Source organism: Microchirus variegatus (genome assembly GCF_963457635.1).
Source record: "Microchirus variegatus genome assembly, chromosome: 5".
Classification (NCBI taxonomy): Eukaryota; Metazoa; Chordata; class Actinopteri; order Pleuronectiformes; family Soleidae; genus Microchirus; species Microchirus variegatus.
The window spans coordinates 24601876-24620681 of NC_139806.1; the positions used below are offsets into that span (position 1 = coordinate 24601876).

General features: G+C 42.2%; 1 protein-coding gene across 4 annotated transcripts in view; it reads right to left on the reverse strand.

Moving 5' to 3' along the window:
* The window catches only part of LOC310927198 (EH domain-binding protein 1-like protein 1), a 34654-nt gene that overhangs the window by 13931 nt on the left and 1917 nt on the right, over positions 1-18806 (reverse strand). Inside the window, exons 2-14 of one of the 4 annotated variants that reach the window (XM_083889489.1) lie at positions 15291-15348; positions 15104-15199; positions 14350-14403; positions 14086-14264; positions 12821-12939; positions 12605-12691; positions 10614-11294; positions 9725-9784; positions 9480-9617; positions 9213-9377; positions 8987-9137; positions 6871-7179; positions 125-403 (exon numbers count right to left, since the gene is read on the reverse strand). In XM_083889489.1, the coding sequence (XP_083745615.1) occupies positions 125-403; positions 6871-7179; positions 8987-9137; positions 9213-9377; positions 9480-9617; positions 9725-9784; positions 10614-11294; positions 12605-12691; positions 12821-12939; positions 14086-14264; positions 14350-14403; positions 15104-15199; positions 15291-15348 (2376 nt within the window). Of the gene's footprint in view, positions 1-124; positions 404-6870; positions 7180-8986; positions 9138-9212; positions 9381-9479; positions 9618-9724; positions 9785-10613; positions 11295-12604; positions 12692-12820; positions 12940-14085; positions 14265-14349; positions 14404-15103; positions 15200-15290; positions 15349-18806 lie in introns of all 4 variants that reach the window. The other 3 variants (XM_083889488.1, XM_083889490.1, XM_083889491.1) reach the window with 3 other exon arrangements.

The following is an 18806-nucleotide window of genomic DNA, read 5'->3' on the forward strand; positions in this document are numbered from 1 at the left end:
AACACCAGATATGATTGTTAGGAATGTACACTTGCTATTTCCTGTCATAATAAGAAGAAGGCAGAGAGTTGGACAAGGAGATAAAGCACAAAAAGCAGACAGACACTCCCTCATCCAGTCTTACCCTCTGCACAAAGGTTTTGCACCCTCCATGGCAGAGATATTTTCAGGTGTATCTTGCCCACTTCTCTCCTCTAGCACTTTCCACAGAGGAACCTCTGCATCAAACACCCTCTTTGGAGGTGGCACCAGGGTCAAGACCTCTAATGTGAACAGTTTATCCGCAGTGGTACCCGAGTCCTGAATGCCAGGTCCAGTTGGATGATCGCATGCACGAGCGGATGTTTTGTTTTCAATGTTTTTTGACAGTGAACCTTCTTTAACGAGAGGCGGCTGCACCACACTGAAGAGTGGAGGAGGAGACATGTGAAAAGAGGAAGAAAAGAGGGACAGATACACAGGAAACAGATCTGCAGCAACAAGTGAGACACAACAAAACAACAGCAAACAAATACACTGCAAAAAAAGGGAGAGAAAATTCTAAATTTCAAGGCAATTTATTGCAATCAATTTTTGAGTTTACAGACCAACAAAAGATCTAGAGTTTTTAAAAAGGTTCCATCAACTAATATTATTTTGTTAGACAAACTTGTCAGTTAGACTTGTACTCAAAATTCAAAATTGAATTTTTTATTTTAATTTTTAAATTATCTGAACAAGATTAGTTGGCCAAACTTTGATTGGATTTTGGCTTACAAGTTTGTCTAACAAAATAATATAACTCAAAAACTCAAGATCTTTTGTTGGGCTGTAAACTCAAAATTTTTTGTAAGTTGTAAGTTGCCTTGAAATTTTGAGTTTTAAAGTTGAGAAAATTCTAAATTTCAAGGCAATTTATAGCAATCAATTTTTTAGTTTACAGCCCAACAAAATATCTTTAGAGAGTTTTTTAAAACTTTTTTAAAAACTCGAGATTTGTTGGGCTGTAAACTCAAAAATTGATTGCAGTAAGTTGCATTTTGAGTTTTCTCACTTTTTTTTTTTTTTACAGTGTAGTCGACACATCTCAATAAGCAGCTGTGGATTTATAATGTGAACACATCATAGTATAAATAACTCAGTGTTTTCTGTTGTTTATTATGTTAATTGTAGCACATTTTTAGTATAAAATAGTAAAAAAAAACAGTCTCAATGACCTCAAACTAGGTTAACTGCCAACTATTTTGATATAATCAATTAATCAGTTTGAGTGTTTTCTTTATTTTGAATTGTTAATTCAAAGAAGTTTCTATGATTTTTCAGCATCTTAAATGTGGATATAATAATTTCTGGTTTATTTGCTCCATATAAAATGGTGTATAACCATATAACCATATATACATGAAACGGGTGAAAATGATCATGAATCATACAGTGTGGATCATTTGAGGATTGACTCACTCACACAGCACAGATAATAAAACTTTACACGAGCAGAGAATGAATTTCTACAGAATAAAAAGAGAAAATCGTCCCAAATCAGGTCAACAGACTGTTCAGTGCAGAGACTCAGAGCAGCAGAGGGAAGACTCAATCACAGAGAGGAGAATCTAAAGTGATCATGTCATGATTTTAAGAAAATAGCCGATGAATTGATTGATTTTATTGGCAGATGACTGTGATCAGCATAAAATCAATCAGTAACATTATTGTGTTTTCTATTGCAGAGCTGTAACTCACCTGTCTTTGTTTATGGAGGCAGAGATTGGTTTGTGAACTGACTGTCCTGACTGTAACTGGGGGAGATTTTGAGAGGGAGGCATCTCAGGTGCAATGCTTGTTCTGCTCAGAAGGGGGAGGTAGTGAGCAGGAAGTGTGTGAGGGACGTCTGAAGAAGGAGAAGAGGAAGAAACCAGAGTTCTCATCTTCTCCTTGTCCTCATCTGACCTGTTGACCTCTGGACTGCAGACTGGAGCTGCTCGTACCTCCTTCCTCCTCCTCTTCTCCTCCTCCCTCAGTCTCCTCACCTCCTCTTCCAGAAGTTTTCTTTTCCTGTCTTCTTCCTCCTTCATTTTTCTCTCTGCTTCCTCCTTCTTTCTCTTCTCCTCCTCCCTTTTCTTCTTCTCTGCTTCCAACCTCTTCTGCTCCTCCAGCTGTTGCCTCTTCTTTTCGTCTTCTTCCCTCTTCATCCTCTCCTCTTCCTCTTTCTGCATCCTTTCTCTCTCTCTCTGTTCCTCTAAGAGTCTCACCCTCTCATCCCCCACTTTACATCTTCTCTCCTCTTCTCTTTTCTGCCTTTCCTGCTCTTCTTTTTCCCTCATATCCATCCTTTCTTTTTCCTCCTTTAAGAGTCTCTCCTCTTTCTCCTCCCTTTCCTTTTGCTCTTTGAGGATTTTTATCTTTTCTTCTGCCTCCCTCTTTTGTCTTGCCTCTACTTCCTTGACTTTCTTCTCCTCCTCCCTCCTCATCTCTTCTGCCTCCCTCTTCTTTCTCTCCTCTTCCTCCTTTTTCTTAACCTCCTCCCTCTTTCTCCTCTCTTCCTCCTCTTTAATTTTCTGTTGCTCCCTCTCTTTTTCCTCATTCAAGCATTTCTCCTCCATCTTCCTCCTCTCCTCTTCCAGGAGCCTCTTTTTCTCCTCCTCCCTCCTCCTCTCTTCTTCTGCCAACTTTTTCTTCCTCTCCTCCTCTAGATGTCTTTTCTCCACCTCTTCCCTCTTTCTCCTCTCTTCCTCCTCCTTCATTTTCTGTTGCGCTCTCTCTTTCTCCTCCTTCAAGCGTTTCTCCTCCTTCTTCCTCCTCTCCTCCCGCTCCAGAAGCATCTTTTTCTCTTCCTCCCTCCTCCCCTCTTCTTCTGCCACCTTTTTCTTCCTCTCCTCCTCTAGACGTCTTTTCTCCACCTCTTCCCTCTTCGTCCTCTCTTCCTCCTCCTTCATTTTCTGTTGCTCTCTCTCTTTCTCCTCCTTCAAGCGTTTCTCCTCCATCTTCCTCCTCTGCTCCTCCAGAAGCATCTTTTTCTCTTCCTCCTTCCTCCTCTCTTCTTCTGCCTCCCTTTTCTTTCTCTCCTCTTCCTCCTTTTTCTTAACCTCCACCCTCTTTCTCCTCTCTTCCTCCTCTTTAATTTTTTGTTGCTCTCTCTCTTTTTCCTCCTTCAAGCGTTTCTCCTCCATCTTCCTCCTCTCCTCCTGCTCCAGAAGCATCTTTTTCTCATCCTCCCTCCTCCTCTCTTCTTCTGCCTCCCTTCTCTTTCTCTCCTCTTCCTCCTTTTTCTTAACCTCCTCCCTTTTTCTCCTCTCTTCCTCCTCTTTAATTTTCTGTTGCTCCCTCTCTTTTTCCTCATTCAAGCATTTCTCCTCCATCTTCCTCCTCTCCTCTTCCAGGAGCCTCTTTTTCTCCTCCTCCCTCCTCCTCTCTTCTTCTGCTAACTTTTTCTTCCTCTCCTCCTCTAGACGTCTTTTCTCCACCTCTTCCCTCTTCCTCCTCTCTTCCTCCTCCTTCATTTTCTGTTGCTCTCTCTCTTTCTCCTCCTTCAAGCGTTTCTCCTCCTTCTTCCTCCTCTCCTCCTGCTCCAGAAGCATCTTTTTCTCTTCCTCCCTCCTCCTCTCTTCTTCTGCCACCTTTTTCTTTCTCTCCTCCTCTAGACGTCTTTTCTCCACCTCTTCCCTCTTCGTCCTCTCTTCCTCCTCCTTCATTTTCTGTTGCTCTCTCTCTTTTTCCTCCTTTAAGCGTTTCTCCTCCATCTTCCTCCTCTCCTCCTGCTCCAGGAGCATCTTTTTCTCATCCTCCTTCCTCCTCTCTTCTTCTGCCTCACTTCTTTTTCTCTCCTCTTCCTCCTTTTTCTTAACCTCCACCCTCTTTCTCCTCTCTTCCTCCTCTTTCATTTTTTGTTGCTCTCTTTCTTTTTCCTCCTTCAAGCGTTTCTCCTCCATCTTCCTCCTATCCTCTTCCAGAAGCCTCTTTTTCTCGTCCTCCCTCCTCCTCTCTTCTTCTGCAGCCATTTTCTTTCTCTCCTCCTCCTGTACATGTTGTTTCTCCATCTCCTCCCTCTTTCTCCTCTCCTCCTCCTCTTTGATTTGCTTTTGCTCCCTCTCTTTTTCCTCCTTCAAGCCTTTCTCCTCCATCTTCCTCCTCTCCTCTTCTAGGAACCTGTTTTTATCATCCTCCCTCCTCCTCTCTTCTTCTGCCTCCCTTCTCTTTCTCTCCTCTTCCCCCTTTTTCTTAACCTCCTCCCTCTTTCTCCTCTCTTCCTCCTCTTTAATTTTGTGTTGCTCCCTCTCTTTTTCCTCCTTCAAGCATTTCTCCTCCATCTTCCTCCTCTCCTCTTCCAGGAGCCTCTTTTTCTCCTCCTCCCTCCTCCTCTCTTCTTCTGCCACCCTTTTCTTCCTCTCCTCCTCCTCTAGACGTCTTTTCTCCACCTCCTCCCTCTTCCTCCTTTCTTCCTCCTCCTTCATTTTCTGTTGCTCTCTCTCTTTCTCCTCCTTCAAGCGTTTCTCCTCCTTCTTCCTCCTCTCCTCCTGCTCCAGAAGCATCTTTTTCTCATCCTCCCTCCTCCTCTCTTCTTCTGCCACCTTTTTCTTCCTCTCCTCCTCCTCTAAACGTCTTTTCTCCATCTCCTCCCTCTTCCTCCTCTCTTCCTCCTTCATTTTCTGTTGCTCCCTCTCCTTTTCCTCCTTCAAGCTTTTCTCCCCCATCCTCCTTCTCGCCTCCTCCTCTTGGAGCCTCTTTTTGTCTTCCTCCCTCTTCCTCTTTTGCTCCTCAAACACTCGCCTCTCCTCCATCCTTTTCTCCTCTTCCTCCCTCATCTTCCTCATGAATCTCTCTCTCTCAAGCCTCTTCTCCTCCTCCCGCTGAATCTTCACCCTTTCCTCCTCCAGGAGTCTTATCTCCTGTGCCCTTATCTTCCTCCCCTCCTCCTCCTCCTTCCGCTTCCTCTTCTCCTCTTCCTCCCTCCACTTCTCCTGCTTTTCTCTTTTCTGCTTGAGGAGTCTCTCCTCCTCATGTTTCATCCACTCCTTCTCCTCCCTGGCCTCCTCCTCCTCTTGCAGGAACCTCCTCTTCTCCTCCTCTAACACTCTCTTCTTCTCTTCCTCCTGCTTTCTCCTCTCCTCCTGCTTCAGGAGCACTGCTTTTTGCTCTGCCTCCTTCCTCCTCCTTTCCTCCTCTTGCAGGAACCTCCTCTTCTCCTCCTCTAACACTCTCTTCTTTTCTTCCTCCTGCTTCAGGAGCACTGCTTTTTGCTCTGCCTCCTTCCTCCTCCTTTCCTCCTCTTGTAGGAACCTCCTCTTCTCCTCCTCTAACACTCTCTTCTTCTCTTCCTCCTGCTTTCTCCTCTCCTCCTGCTTCAGGAGAACTGCTTCTTGCTCCTCCTCCTCCTTCCTCCTCCTTTCCTCCTCTTGTTTCTTTAACATATCCTTTTCACTGTGTTTCTCCTGCTCTGCTTTCATCACCTCCTTCATTGCTGCTCCCTCTATCTGCTCCTCCTGTCCACAGGTCTTTTCATTGGTTTTCAGTTCAAGACTGCAGAACAGATAAAGAGTCATTCTTAATCCCACAGTCTGTCTCTGTGTGTTTAAAAACTATCACGAACACCTGATCACATATTCTAACCATGATTTCATCGTGTTGAAATCACCTTGACTCCAAACTGCTGGACTCTGAAAGACCGCTGGTCTTATTATGTATCACTAATATCATAAATCTCACTTTTCCAAGACACAAATTGCATAATTTCGCAACTCTTTCTTTTAGGGAAACTGTGTAGGCACGAAAAACATTATCATCATGTTCATGAGGTGTATTGACGCCAGCACCAGAGCAGCCAAACAGAAACATAACCCAATACATAATTTACACAGATCCATTTCATGCTCCCACACAATCACTATCCAAAAAAAGAACAAGCTGAAGGCCAGAGCTTATTTTTTGGCTTCCTTTTGAACAGCCTGTGCTATACAACTGTGATTTTTAACAACTGTGTCATGGGAAATGATCCAATTTACCTTTAAAGGTCCAAAAAATATTATTTATACACTGTCTGCACATAATTGTTCAGCAATGCAGTGACTGGTAGAGGAATACTCCTCCATGTCAGTGGGTGGCAGTAGGGAGTGGGATTTAAAAACTCAACTTTGGTTACATGCACTGCATGTAACATTTTGGTTTGTGTCGTCTTGTGGGATTTGTTTTAATCGTAAAATGTGCCTCATAAAAGGTTGAAAAAACACTGTTTTGATAAAGATATCCCCTATTTCTCCGAGTGAACCTAGTTCCCTGGTGTCCTAATGAACATGTCTGTGACATGCTTTGGTCAAAATACCTTAAGGATGAAGCACCACAGCAGTTCAATCACTCTGCCAAAACAGCCCTGTTCAGAACGTTCAGTTTTGAGTGCCTGTCTCTTTAAATGCAAATGAGACACAGGAAACTACGTCAGCGTCACTGAGGCTCGGGCAGCTAACAGCAGTTAGCATTTGGAAAAGCCATCATTTGCCGACTCTAGACGCCACATTGCCGTCATATATAAAATGCATATCCTCTGAGGCTGGAAGTTTGTGTAGAACTCTGTGCTGCACTGTGGAGCCAAGAAGACTTCCGCTTCCGCTCTTCCGGATACTACTGCCTTCACCTGCACGTTTTAAGGGACAAAGCGGAACTCCGCGAGACAACAAATGTCTCATTGTGACGTCACAATCCGTGCGGAAGTCAACATTGTGGACCACAAAAACATGACTGAGTCATCGTTTTGCACACTTTGTCTACTCATAGGCCTCCAGAGTCCCAAATATAAGGATTTAAATGATTAAAAAGTTTTGCATAATATGTCCCCTTTAAACTTTTCGAAAAAACACCATATTTCTCTACATCTTTATTTTAACTGTGTTTCTAAATACTCACCGTGCAGGACACCTTTTGATGGTGTCGCTCTTTGAGTCGTCCTCTTCCAGAAACAAGCCTCCTGACTCGTGTGTTTGATTTAACGACTCAAAGACGAAGCTGTCAAAGTCGGGCTCAGACTGCGCCAGTGGCGGCTTTTTTACTGTTGAGTCGCTAGCGACGCCCTGCACAGGCTTTTTCTGATCAGCTGCTGGTTTGGGGGCGATAAACGCCGCCACCACATTGGTGGAAGGCTTCTGGGAGGAGCTGCAGGAGAAGGGCCATGGAGGGGGCGGGGCTACGATGAGCTCTGCGTGGGGTTGGGCGGGACTGGTGGGAGGGGACAGAAAATTTGCCGCGGTCAGGCTTGAGAGACAAGCGGGCGAGCGTTCACAAAGGCGGAGCGTGCAGGAGGTGATGAAAGGGGTCTGACATGAACACACCTACACCTACCGCAACTGTTAGCACGTGTTAGCGTCAAGGAAGCACAAATCCCAAACGACAAAGAAGCAACAAGTTAGGAAATCTCACAATTCTTAATCACAAAGATGGGTTAACAGCAAACTGAAGCATATTTTTGAAAACATTAATTTTGACAACAATGTTAAATCATGGCGACCAATACCAAAGCTGTCACTGTCAACGGTGAGACAGTTAAAGGTGAGATTAACAGGGGCTGGGTTCCATTTAGCTTCCTTGTTCTCAGTGTGCATGCTGGTGCACTGTCACTGTCCTGATTTGCATGAACTCAATAGAGCCATTGTAATAAGGGTATAAATTACAAATAATATATGCAAATATGGATAACAATAATAGTAAAAACATTTTTTAAATAGGTTAAATATTACTTTTGAAGTGCTATCTGAGGAGCCATATTATTAGGGACAGCTGACTTTGCTGGGAGGAATACTACAGTATAATGTGATTTTTTACATTTTTAATACACTCTTAGAAATAAAAGTGCTAATTAGAACCATATAAGGTTCGTCGGCTTAGTGTTACCAAGGACCCTTGGAAAACCCTTTATTCAGGAAAGGGGTTTTAAAGGATTCTCTGGCTCAAAATGAACTCTTGAAAAACAAATGGTTCCATGTAGAACCTCAGCCATCGCAGAGGAACACTTTTGGAACCCTTACTTCTAAGAGTGTGTACCTTCTAACCCGAATTCCCTTTGTTTCCAGTCATTGTGCTAAGCTAACCTAAGCTAATTGTTGGGTAGTCTTCCTGTACAAATTGCATGGCAAATTTTAAATCTAATATAAGTGTTGAAATAAAAAAACAAACAAACCATTCTTCCCCTGTAAGTATATGTTTGATTATATGTGTATTATTTGAACTGAAATGTAACTGATGTCATTATCTTGCTCATGTCTCCCTCGTGAGACTAGTTTCTCTCAGTGGACTTCTTGGCTAAATTAAGGTAAAAAATATCAGCATATGTATTTAATGTCAACAAAGCTATTCCTTTAAGCCAGAGGTGTCAAACTGTCGGTCCGCGGGCCACATGTGGCCCCCCAGTTGATTACATGTGACCCAAACATTCTCCTTTGAACACAGTGGGTGTGGCTGAGGTGATCGAGCAATACATTTGCTTGCGCTGTTTTAGTAGTAATAAGATATTTGGTTGTAATTACCACATCAATAAATAAGATATATACGCTTGTGTCGGTTGTCCATGTTATTATTAACATAATTTTAGATTTATTTCTATTTATTTTGGATGATACGAGATTCATTTTGCATCATAAATATGTTTTTATTGTATATATTATATACTATATATATATACTATATATTACATATATATATATATAAATATTGTACCAAAGCAAGAACTTTTACTTTGAAAAACACCCACTACGAAACAGTTATTTCCCCTTTTTTCCCCTCATGACCAGACGAGATGCTCATTGGCCCCCAAGTCATTAGAGTTTTTTGACACCCCTGCTGTAAGCCACAGTGCAGCCGCTCTGCATCTGTAAAGGAGCTTTTTTCTCTTTGATACAACTCCAAACAAACATGTTCCGTGTATGCTGAGTTTGTTAAGCTCTGCAGGTTTGCAGCACTTCACACCACAGGGCCAGACACCAAGCAATGGACATTCACACACTCATGTGACGTCATCCCATAACCTCACCTGATCGCTGCTGGCTCGGCTTTGTTTTCTGACGTGACTGCTGAGTCCTGGGCTGGTTTGGTTTGCTGGTTGGAAACTCTGACTTCTTCACGTTGGCTCAGAGGGCGTGGAGTGGTTTCTTTGTCTGGGTGAGTGAAGGAGAAGGTCGGGCCTTTGAAGAGGAAAAAGAGGTCAGTTAATACATTAAAAACACTGTGAGTAAATGTGGTTATTTTTGAACAAGCACCTGACTGAGGAGAGACAGTGAGCTGAGGGTGAGGAGAGGAGAAGAGGACAGCAGTGGGAAGAGGAGAGGAGTGTGGGAGCGAGACGGGAAGGGTCGGAACCACGGGGTCACAGAGGGCGTCCAGATCAGGACTGCTCAGCAGGGGGACGGGGGTGATGTCGCCTCCTGCTGGAGAAGAGTCAGACGTCAGCCACGCCCCCCTTAGCTAAGGATGGGGAAGATGTGCAGGGCATATAGAGAGGAAAGATGAAGCTGAAGAGCGTTTACCTGACTCTGAGCCAGAGGGAGGAGCTTTGGCGGCGGAGTGTGTCAGAGCGAGAGGAGGAGCATCAGCAGAGAAGGGTGAAGGAGAAGAAGGACGAGCGACCGACTTAACGATCTGAGGTTTGAAAATATGTGAACGGACTAAAGAGGAGGGAAGAAAAAGAAAGAGGAAATGACAGGATTTAAAACCATTAAAATAAAAGAATATCAGCAGTTGAACAAAAGTGAAGTCAAAGCAAGAGACAGACCAGGGGCTGAAGCAGCATCAGTTTGAACCTCTTGGGGGCGCCGCTGATATGCTGCAGGAGCTGAGGAGGTGTGGAGAGGAGTCATAATCAGAGCAAAGCTAATTTAATGAAAAACAGTTTAATAATTTCCTTATTTATTAGGATAAGAAGAAGGAGAATTGACCTAATTGACCTTACGTAATTATAGTCTCACTTAATGACAAGGAGGTTTTGGAAAAAAAGCTATTTGCAGATCTACAGGAGGGCTTAAGGGACAAGTTAGAACACGTGTCCGGGGGCCGGATGTGGCCCGCCACGTCATTTTATGTGGCCCGCGAGAGATTAATTGGTCTTAAAAATCTATGTTAAAATAGGTCTATGCTGCTTTTTGACCATAAACTACATTTCCCACAATGCATGGCGATTGTGTTACCTGCAAAGTGACGTCATCCTGCCACTAGATCGCAGTGTATCATTGTACGTGCATCATGTGATGAGTGAAATTGTAATAAGTAAGTAATAAATACAGAAAGTTATTTAGCAATATGTTACAGAGTAGTTGCCTTAAGTTTACATTATATTTGGTTACATTTATTCGGTATGACAGTTACATCTGGCCCTTTGAGGGTAACCATTATGCTGATGTGGCCCTCAGTGAAAATTAATTTGACACCCCTGAGTTAGAAGGTGCATGTCCTGCACAATGTGAATATTGTGCATGCACATAAATGATATATGATGCAGCCGTGCACAAATGATGTTCTCCACACAAGCTAATACTGTACGTCATGGGAACGAAGCTAAATCATGCAGAAAACAAAAGGTCAAACTCAGGGTTAAAGAGCCATCACACACACAGGATTCAGTTAGTGGACATCGTGCTCGTCTGAACTGCACAGCCTCTCAGTACCTTTCGCTGAGCCCGACTGGAAGATTCTGGGCAGAGAAGGCGGCTGAGAGAGGCTCCGGGTGAGCGGAGGGTGAGTGGACGATGGCTCAGAGGACAGGGTGGAGTTTGAGGGTGAGGAGGGTTTGAGAGGAAGAGGCTGAGAGGCAGCAGGGGTGGGTTTATGGGTCAGAGTGGTGAAGTGAGGCGGCGGGGAGACCGTGGAGGATGATGTTGTTATAGTCTGGCTTGATGATAATGGAGTGAAGGGAGGTTTTGGAAAAAAGCCAGTTGCAGAGGGCTTAAGGGAGATGTTAGAAGGTGCATTAACATGTGGAGAACCTTCATGAGAAGTGGATGAGGATGGGTTTAAAGAAAGCTCCGCTGAGGAAGAAGTTTTCGGAGGTGGAGGATGAAGAGAGGAAGAGGCAGAATCAGAGAGAGGTGGAACAGAAGGAGCATCTGCTGGGGTCTGGGAGCTCGTAGATAAAGCAGGAGGCTCAGGAGGAACAGGATTGGTCAGTGTTTTATGCTTGGACCTGGGCGAGGGCTGAGGGGAGGGGCCAGGGGAAGGCTGGACGTCTGACTGTAAAGGAGCAGCGGAGAAGGCGTGTCGGGAACGACGCGGCGAGGGCCGAGGAGCGATAGGTAAAGGAGGGCGGGAATGGATGACGGGGCTGGGAGGGGCGTTATCATGTCCACAGCCTGGTGAGAGGATGGATGGATGGATGGATTGATGGATGGATGGATGGATGGATGGATGGATGGATGGATGTTTGCAGAGAAACAATGAAGAACACAGTTCATGACTTGAGAATGAGTTTGCTGAATACAGGATTAGTGTCGACGTCTCATGAGGATCATCTGTTAATCACATGACTCTCTTGTTTAATGACAAACAAACAAGAAAACATGGAACTGTGATGAAATGTGATTAATAAGAACCTCAAAATGCCGCTTGGGAGCTGATCACTGAATTCCCAGTATGAAAAAGTACTTAAAAAAAAAATAACTGCAACATTTTCATACTGTTTTAAATTTCTAGTGACTTCTACTACACAACATTTCTGGAATTTAGGGAAAATACTGTATATTTAATGACTCATTTTAAACTGATTAGAGTGTCTTGTGTTGTCTTGTATCAAGACACTGTTTAAAGTGGCTAATATAAATACTATGAACTGAGCGATAAATACATATATTAAAGGTGCATTATGTAATAAATCTAAAGCAACTGGCCATAAAATCCTCCTAATATGTCACAGAGACTCAGGAATAATGTTCATATAACAAACTGAACTCACCAACAACAACAGTACAGACAAAATATTTGCATTAAAAAAAATATTTTGCAGACTGCAAATAGTGTTTATGTTTTGAAATCATGTTTTGGCATGTGGCGCCACCTACTGCCGTCTACCAATCATTGCAGTCAGTAGAGTCTCAGCTGCCGAGCAACCACGGGCTGCCAGTTACGTCGGAAAACGAAACCTAAAAGACCTCGGTATTTTGAATTTGAATGTAGTAACCGTTTTTGTCAAAATTCTTACAGATGGCACCTTTAACATTTAGTCTATAGCTGCGTAATAAATGTTATATTTTTTTTCACATTTAAAGTCCATTAAGGTCATAAAATAAATGAACTTATCTATAATTCAAATGCACATTCTTCATGTGAAACAGTAATTGCATGTGTACAACTATGTCTTGTTGCACAATGTCGTGATTGTTGTACCATGTCATTTCATTCACTTATATAAAAAAGATATATTAAGGACAAATAGTCCTAAAAACAAGGTTGTTTACGTACAGTTTGTACATCTGTGGATGAAATAACTGCAGATAAATACATCAGCGTCCTTGACTGATGCCTAAAATTGTTTACGGTGTAGATGAGAAATATGTGGTATGTAAAGAATCCAGTTGGTGTACAGTCATGTGGGTCTGACACGAGCGTGTGATCCTCTTCACACCTCCAAACAAACAGCGAGCCTGTAGGAGCAAGAGGAGGCTACCTGGGGCTGACAACGTGGGTCCAGTGGAGTGTCGCTTGTCGGGCGGAGGTGGAGCAGGGCGATTTGGGCGAGTTAGAGTGTGTGCGACTACAGCAAGCAGCCGGGAAAGGTAGGATCAGAGGAGAGGAAGAGGAGAAGGAAGGAGGAAGACATGTGAGATGAGGGTGAACAGCTCACAGAGAAGGTGAGATAGGAGGAACAGCATAGTCTGCAAACCTGCAGCAGAGACGGACTTCCTGTCCTCCTCTTCGTCGCTCTCGTTGAAGTCGTCCAGGTTACCGATGTCCAAGGGTTTGACGCTCATCAGGCTGGCCAGACTTTGCATGTCTTCATCTCTGAGGAGCAAAGACAAACAAAAAGGTTATCATCACCAAGTAGAAGTACTAGAAGTAGGGATGAAATGGCCTGAAAAGGTCAAAGGTCACCCCGAAAGGGCATAGAAGATGAAGTGATAGGAAACCTGGATAATGATCACCTCTATCAGGTTCAGAATCTAATGTATTGTTAATTTCTATTATTTCTTAATAACTAAAACATTGTGTCGTCGTATGTAGAATGCGACCAAATATGGAGCCTTTTCCTTCTCTCTTCTCCCCCCTTGTTCTCGTGTACACTGTTTGCACTACACTCCTTGAAATAAGAGTTCCAAAAGGGTTCTTCTACAAGGGCTGAGGTTCTACCTGGAACCATTTGCTTCCGAAAAACCCTTTCCCAAAGAAAGGGTTTTTCAAGGGTTCTTGGTAACACTAATGGTTCCAGTAAGAACCATTTTGATCCAGAGAACCCTTTAAAATCCTTTCCTGAATAAAGGGTTTGAAAAGGGTTCTTGGTGGAACCCTCCAAAAGGGTTCCAGGTTAGGTTCTACCTGGAGCCAAAAAAGGGTTCTCCTATGAGGACAAGCCGAAGAACCTTATACGGTTCTACTTAGCCATTTTATTTCTAAGGGTGTGCTACTGGAGATGCTTTTAATCTCATTGTACATGTGTATAGTGTCAATACAGGCATTATATTCTATTCTCCCTACACTCTTAGAAATAAGGGTTCCAAAAGGGTCCTTCTACAAGGGCTGAGGTTCTACCTGGAATCATTTGCTTCTGAAAACCCCTTTCCTGAATAAAGGGTTTTAAAAGGGTTCTTGGTAACACTAAGCCATTGGGTCGCAGAAAGAGCACATACCGGAAATAAAGCTTCTGCGCGTGAACTAATTCGGAATATTTTGAAGGGCGTAACAGCTGGATATCTGTCTCCTCGTTTTATTTCACATGTGTTTAAGTGCAGATCTGTAAGCTGTATTGGTATTGGTCAGATTTAAAGTGCATAGTGAACACAGCTAAGACCTTCATACTGTTATATATAAACACAGAAGTATCACTAAAGTATGTCCACTTACATACCACATGACACTGGTGTCACATCCTGTCATATCTTAGTAACACACAATACTCTGAAAGAGCGAGAAGAAGCAGGTAAAATAACGTACGTTGCTTTCCCCTCTCGGACAAAGACACACGACAGCGACAGCTTGAGCGTGGCCTCCACCACTTTGACCGACAGCGGCTTCAGCGTCAGCGTCAGGTCGGTCTGTGTCGGCGTGGGACTGGCGAACTTCCTCAGGTTGATGTCGGCGGACGCCAGCACTTTGCGATGGCCCTTGTTCTCCTGAACGTGACGGAGATGAACAGCTGTGATGAGCATTAAACTGTATTCTTTCATTTCAATTTAACGATTAACCTTTTATACTTACACCTTCAATGACAAAGGTCCACTCTTTGTCCTCGAACTCATCAGCGTTGGCCTCCTAAAGAGAAATATGTAGTTTATTTTGGGCAGTCATTCTGCCCCCAATGGGTAATGACAGTAAAATCAGTAAATCCTCCTAATATGTCACAGAGACTCAGGAATAATGTTCATATAACATAGTAGTAGTAACCGTTTTTGGCCACATTCTTACATATGGCGCCTTTAACTCTGACTCTTAACTTTTTTGAGACATTCCTTGGCAAATTGTTATGCTGATATGGAACCATTTGATTAAGTAAATGTAACTAAATGATGAGTTAAGTCAACAAATAGATGTAAAGTTCCTTGATATGTATTTTAAAACCAAATAAACACATATTTTTGGTCTGTTTGTGACATAAATAATACATAATTAAGGGTTCTGCTGGTTGGTTTGGAGAGCATTGTATTCTCTGAACACTCCCTTGTATTTGAAGGCATTTTATGAATAGTATATATTGTGACTACAACTGTGTATTGTCTTGTTATTCCCATATTTAGATCCCATTCTTTTGATTACAGAAAATAAAACACACATTCATGTATAAATACAAATGATGTTATAGTTGCACTGAACATATTCATAATATGACTGGGATCTATTCTTGTACATATTCAGAGTATATGCCGAGTTTTACTGTGTTTCAGGTTCTACTGAAGTGTTTTTATTGATGTATCCTCTTATTTTGCACCTTTTCATGTTCCCTGACGAGTTTTACCTTAAAGAGTGTCACAGAGATATCGATGTTCTCTGGGACAGGCCAAATCACCATGCCTCTGTATGGGTTTTTGATCCCCGGCTGCCAGCTATGGAGCTGCACAAGAGAAAAAAATCAACACATGAACTCAACAAGTGTGTGTAAGTGTGTGTGTGTTTGCATGTGTGGTTTTTCACTGGTGTTTCACCTTGGAACACATGCGTCTGTTCCTCCTCGTCCACACCACCCGCAGCTTGTCTGGTTGCCTATAGAAACATGCAAACACAAGTCAAAACATGTGAGTGACACCTCACGTCCTGCTGTTACATAAAAAAATACTTAAAGGTGCCATACGTAAGAATGTGGCCAAATACGGTTACTACACTCAAATTCAAAATACCGAGCATTTTAGGTTTCTAAGTGGAACTGGCGACCCGTGGTTGCTCGGCAGCTGAGACTCTACTGACTGCAATGATTGGTAGATTGCAGTAGGTGGCGCCACATGCCAAAACATAAACATAAACATTATTTGCAGTCTACAAAATATTTTTTTTAAATGCAAATATTTTGTCTGTACTGTTGTTGTTGGTGAGTTCAGTTTGTTATATGAACATTATTCCTGAGTCTCTGTGACATATAAGTAGGATTTTATGGCCAGTTGATTTAGATTTATTACATATTGCACCTTTAATATGCTGGAGGGAAAAAAGTAAATAATGGAAAAAGGCACTAAAATCCATGAGTAACTTGGAATGCATTCCATCTAATCAAGCATAAAGACATGTAGTATATTTAAAAAAAGTCAGATTTAATGAAAGGAAATATCTCCAGGCAAAGTGGACATGCTATCAAAAAAGAGAACAAGTGGTCCCATGACTTCTACAATTGGATAATAATGTAATTGAGGCAAAAACAAGGCGCCCATGTGTTTAAATCATGACATCGTGAGGCCATTTCACATCACTTTTTGAGGCTTAATCCTTTAAGGTACGCACCAAGAAAAAAGCAAAAGCATTTTTTTGTTATTTTATTGTTTTATTTTATTTACTTATGATAACAATAACATGAAATTAGACCCTACAGTATTTCAGATACAGGCCTCTACCAAACGGTTGAGACGTCTGTTCATAATAAATCTGGTTTTCATAATTCATAAAGTACAACATTCACAAGTCACATTAAGTGAGTTCAGCTTGGTGCATTTTTCAATGAGATATAGTGACTTAAAGTGTGGTCGAATGGTTGAGTAGTACCTTAAAGGGTTAAGGTTCGAATAACAGCAGGTTTACGGGTCGTACACAAATGTGACAAACACACTTCAAGTGCCTTTATGGGTAAAAATGATATGGTTTCATTTCACAGTGACATTTGACATACCATTAATTATTATTTCTAAGTTAGTGAGTTATGCAAAGACATAACCCTTGGTTTAAGTATATGTGTCTATGTTTGGTGTGTCTGCATGAGTTAAATATGCATCTATTGTAGTTTGTGTCCAGCCGTCTGCTTCACAGGACGTGAAACAGGAAGCTGCTGAGTCACGTGACCACAGTCGACATGAATGTGAGGCGTGTCTTTTGACAGGAAGAAGGAACCCCCCACTTTAACACACACACACACACACACACACACACACACACACACACACACACACACACACACACACACACACACACACACACACACACACACACACACACACACACACACACACACACACACACACACACACACACACACACACACACACACACACACACACACACACACACACACACACTCTTAATATATGTTACCATCTTAACACCTGCACACATGTATTAATAGCAACAGTTAATACTGTCTGAAGTTTCAGTTTTGAAACAGCTGTGTGTGTGTTCATGTGTGTGTGTGTGTGTGTGTGTGTGTGTGTTTGAGGGTCAGTTTAGACGTCATAAATAGACTGACAGCAACAGCGTTGGAGAGGGAGGCGACTTCGCGTTGATGTGAAATTACGATCCCCCCTCGACGCGTAAAGACACAAACATGTAGCATGAGCACAGCAACGGTGACAATGGGCTGTGGTGGATTTGTTGTGACTGGTTTTTACACAGACGATCATTAGTGGTGAAATACACTTTAGCAACATGTAATCACTGTTTGTTGTGGCCTCTGCAGACTATAGTTTGCTGCAAATGATACAGGAACAAATACTACAGTAGTTAATGTTCCCACATGATGCGCTATTATTATATTACAGTATATTCCATGCGGTATATTTGTTTTATAATGCAGAAAAAGAGGTTGTTTGTCTTATTGAGCCGTTGTTTATGACATTACCGTGTCTGACGTCATATATTTAATAGTGGTTACCTTGTCTGTTGGCAAACAGTACTTTAAAATGATGAGACTGAACCCGTTTTATTTTAACAATGAATCCATAGTACACAAGTTTTACATTTTGACTCCTGCAGAATGTTTTTGTATGTAACAAACACTGCTTTTTAAAACCTTTCTGGATGTAATTTCATTGGACGTATCGAGAAAATTTAAGAACAACCACAATAAGGCTTTTAAACAGTTTCTTTTTAAACCCAGATTTGTGTTATTTGTTATGATTTGACGTTTTTATACCTAGCTGTACTTTGACTTTGGCTTACTTACTGTACTAGACCTTTTTCATGCCTTATTTGTTGTTTTTATGTTGTTATTTGTCTTACTATGGATGGAATGACATGTTGACACCTTATTATACTGCTGTATGTCTTTTTTTGATCTACCATACTAATCTCATTATAAATTGAGCAGTTTGTATGTATTTATTTGCTTATTACTTGTGTTTTATGCCATGTTTGGGCAACTGTGTGGTTTGGATTGCATTGCATGGTCTAAACCGCTGTTATTTTTACTGTGCATACAACAATAAACATCTTGTATCTTGTACTTTGTATTTGACACGTCTGATTTATTACTCATGCCATGCAAGTAATGACGAAAACCAGATGAATCTACAGAGTTCCTGTACTTCCTGACCTGTGTGTGTGTGTGTAAAGGTGTGTGATAATCGCTCATTTCATCACACAGGGAGTCGACGCTCTTTCTAAATCAGCGGTGCCCCTCCTTTGTCTGCAGTGCCCAACGCCGCTGTTTAAACTCTGAAACTTTATTGACCTGAGTCTTAAGTAACAGCAAAACACACTGAGAGCTCATCAGTTTTCTTATCGTGCTGATGAGAAGCTTCTTACACAATTATTAATCTGGAGAAGATAAGAATGACTCACTAGATCTTTAAACAAGCAAGGGAATACAGGACCTGAGCTGAGAGTGCACCATGATTGGTGATGTACAGAAGACAACAACCCAATGCCACTTTGCTTTACTTCTTATATTATAATGCAGTGACCCTACAGGATGCCCTAAGCTCCAAAAACCCCTTAAAACCCGGTCAGTGGACCAAGAGTCCCAACTAAAAACATGCTGCATCACTTGGCCGTCTCCCAACTGTCTTCTGTGACAGGAAATTACACAAGAGCGGAAAAAGTTATGAAGTGATTTGGCTTCGTCTGAAATAAACACCACAAAGCACGTGGCTCCAAATATCAAACTGTAAACACTCACATATTTTGTATGTATTTGTACTGTAGTTTTTTGTTGATTATAGACTGTGTTTGGACATAATCGCAACTAAGACGGGGACATTCCAACAAGGTAAACTAAGCAGACAGTTGGTCAGGACCTCAAGCTG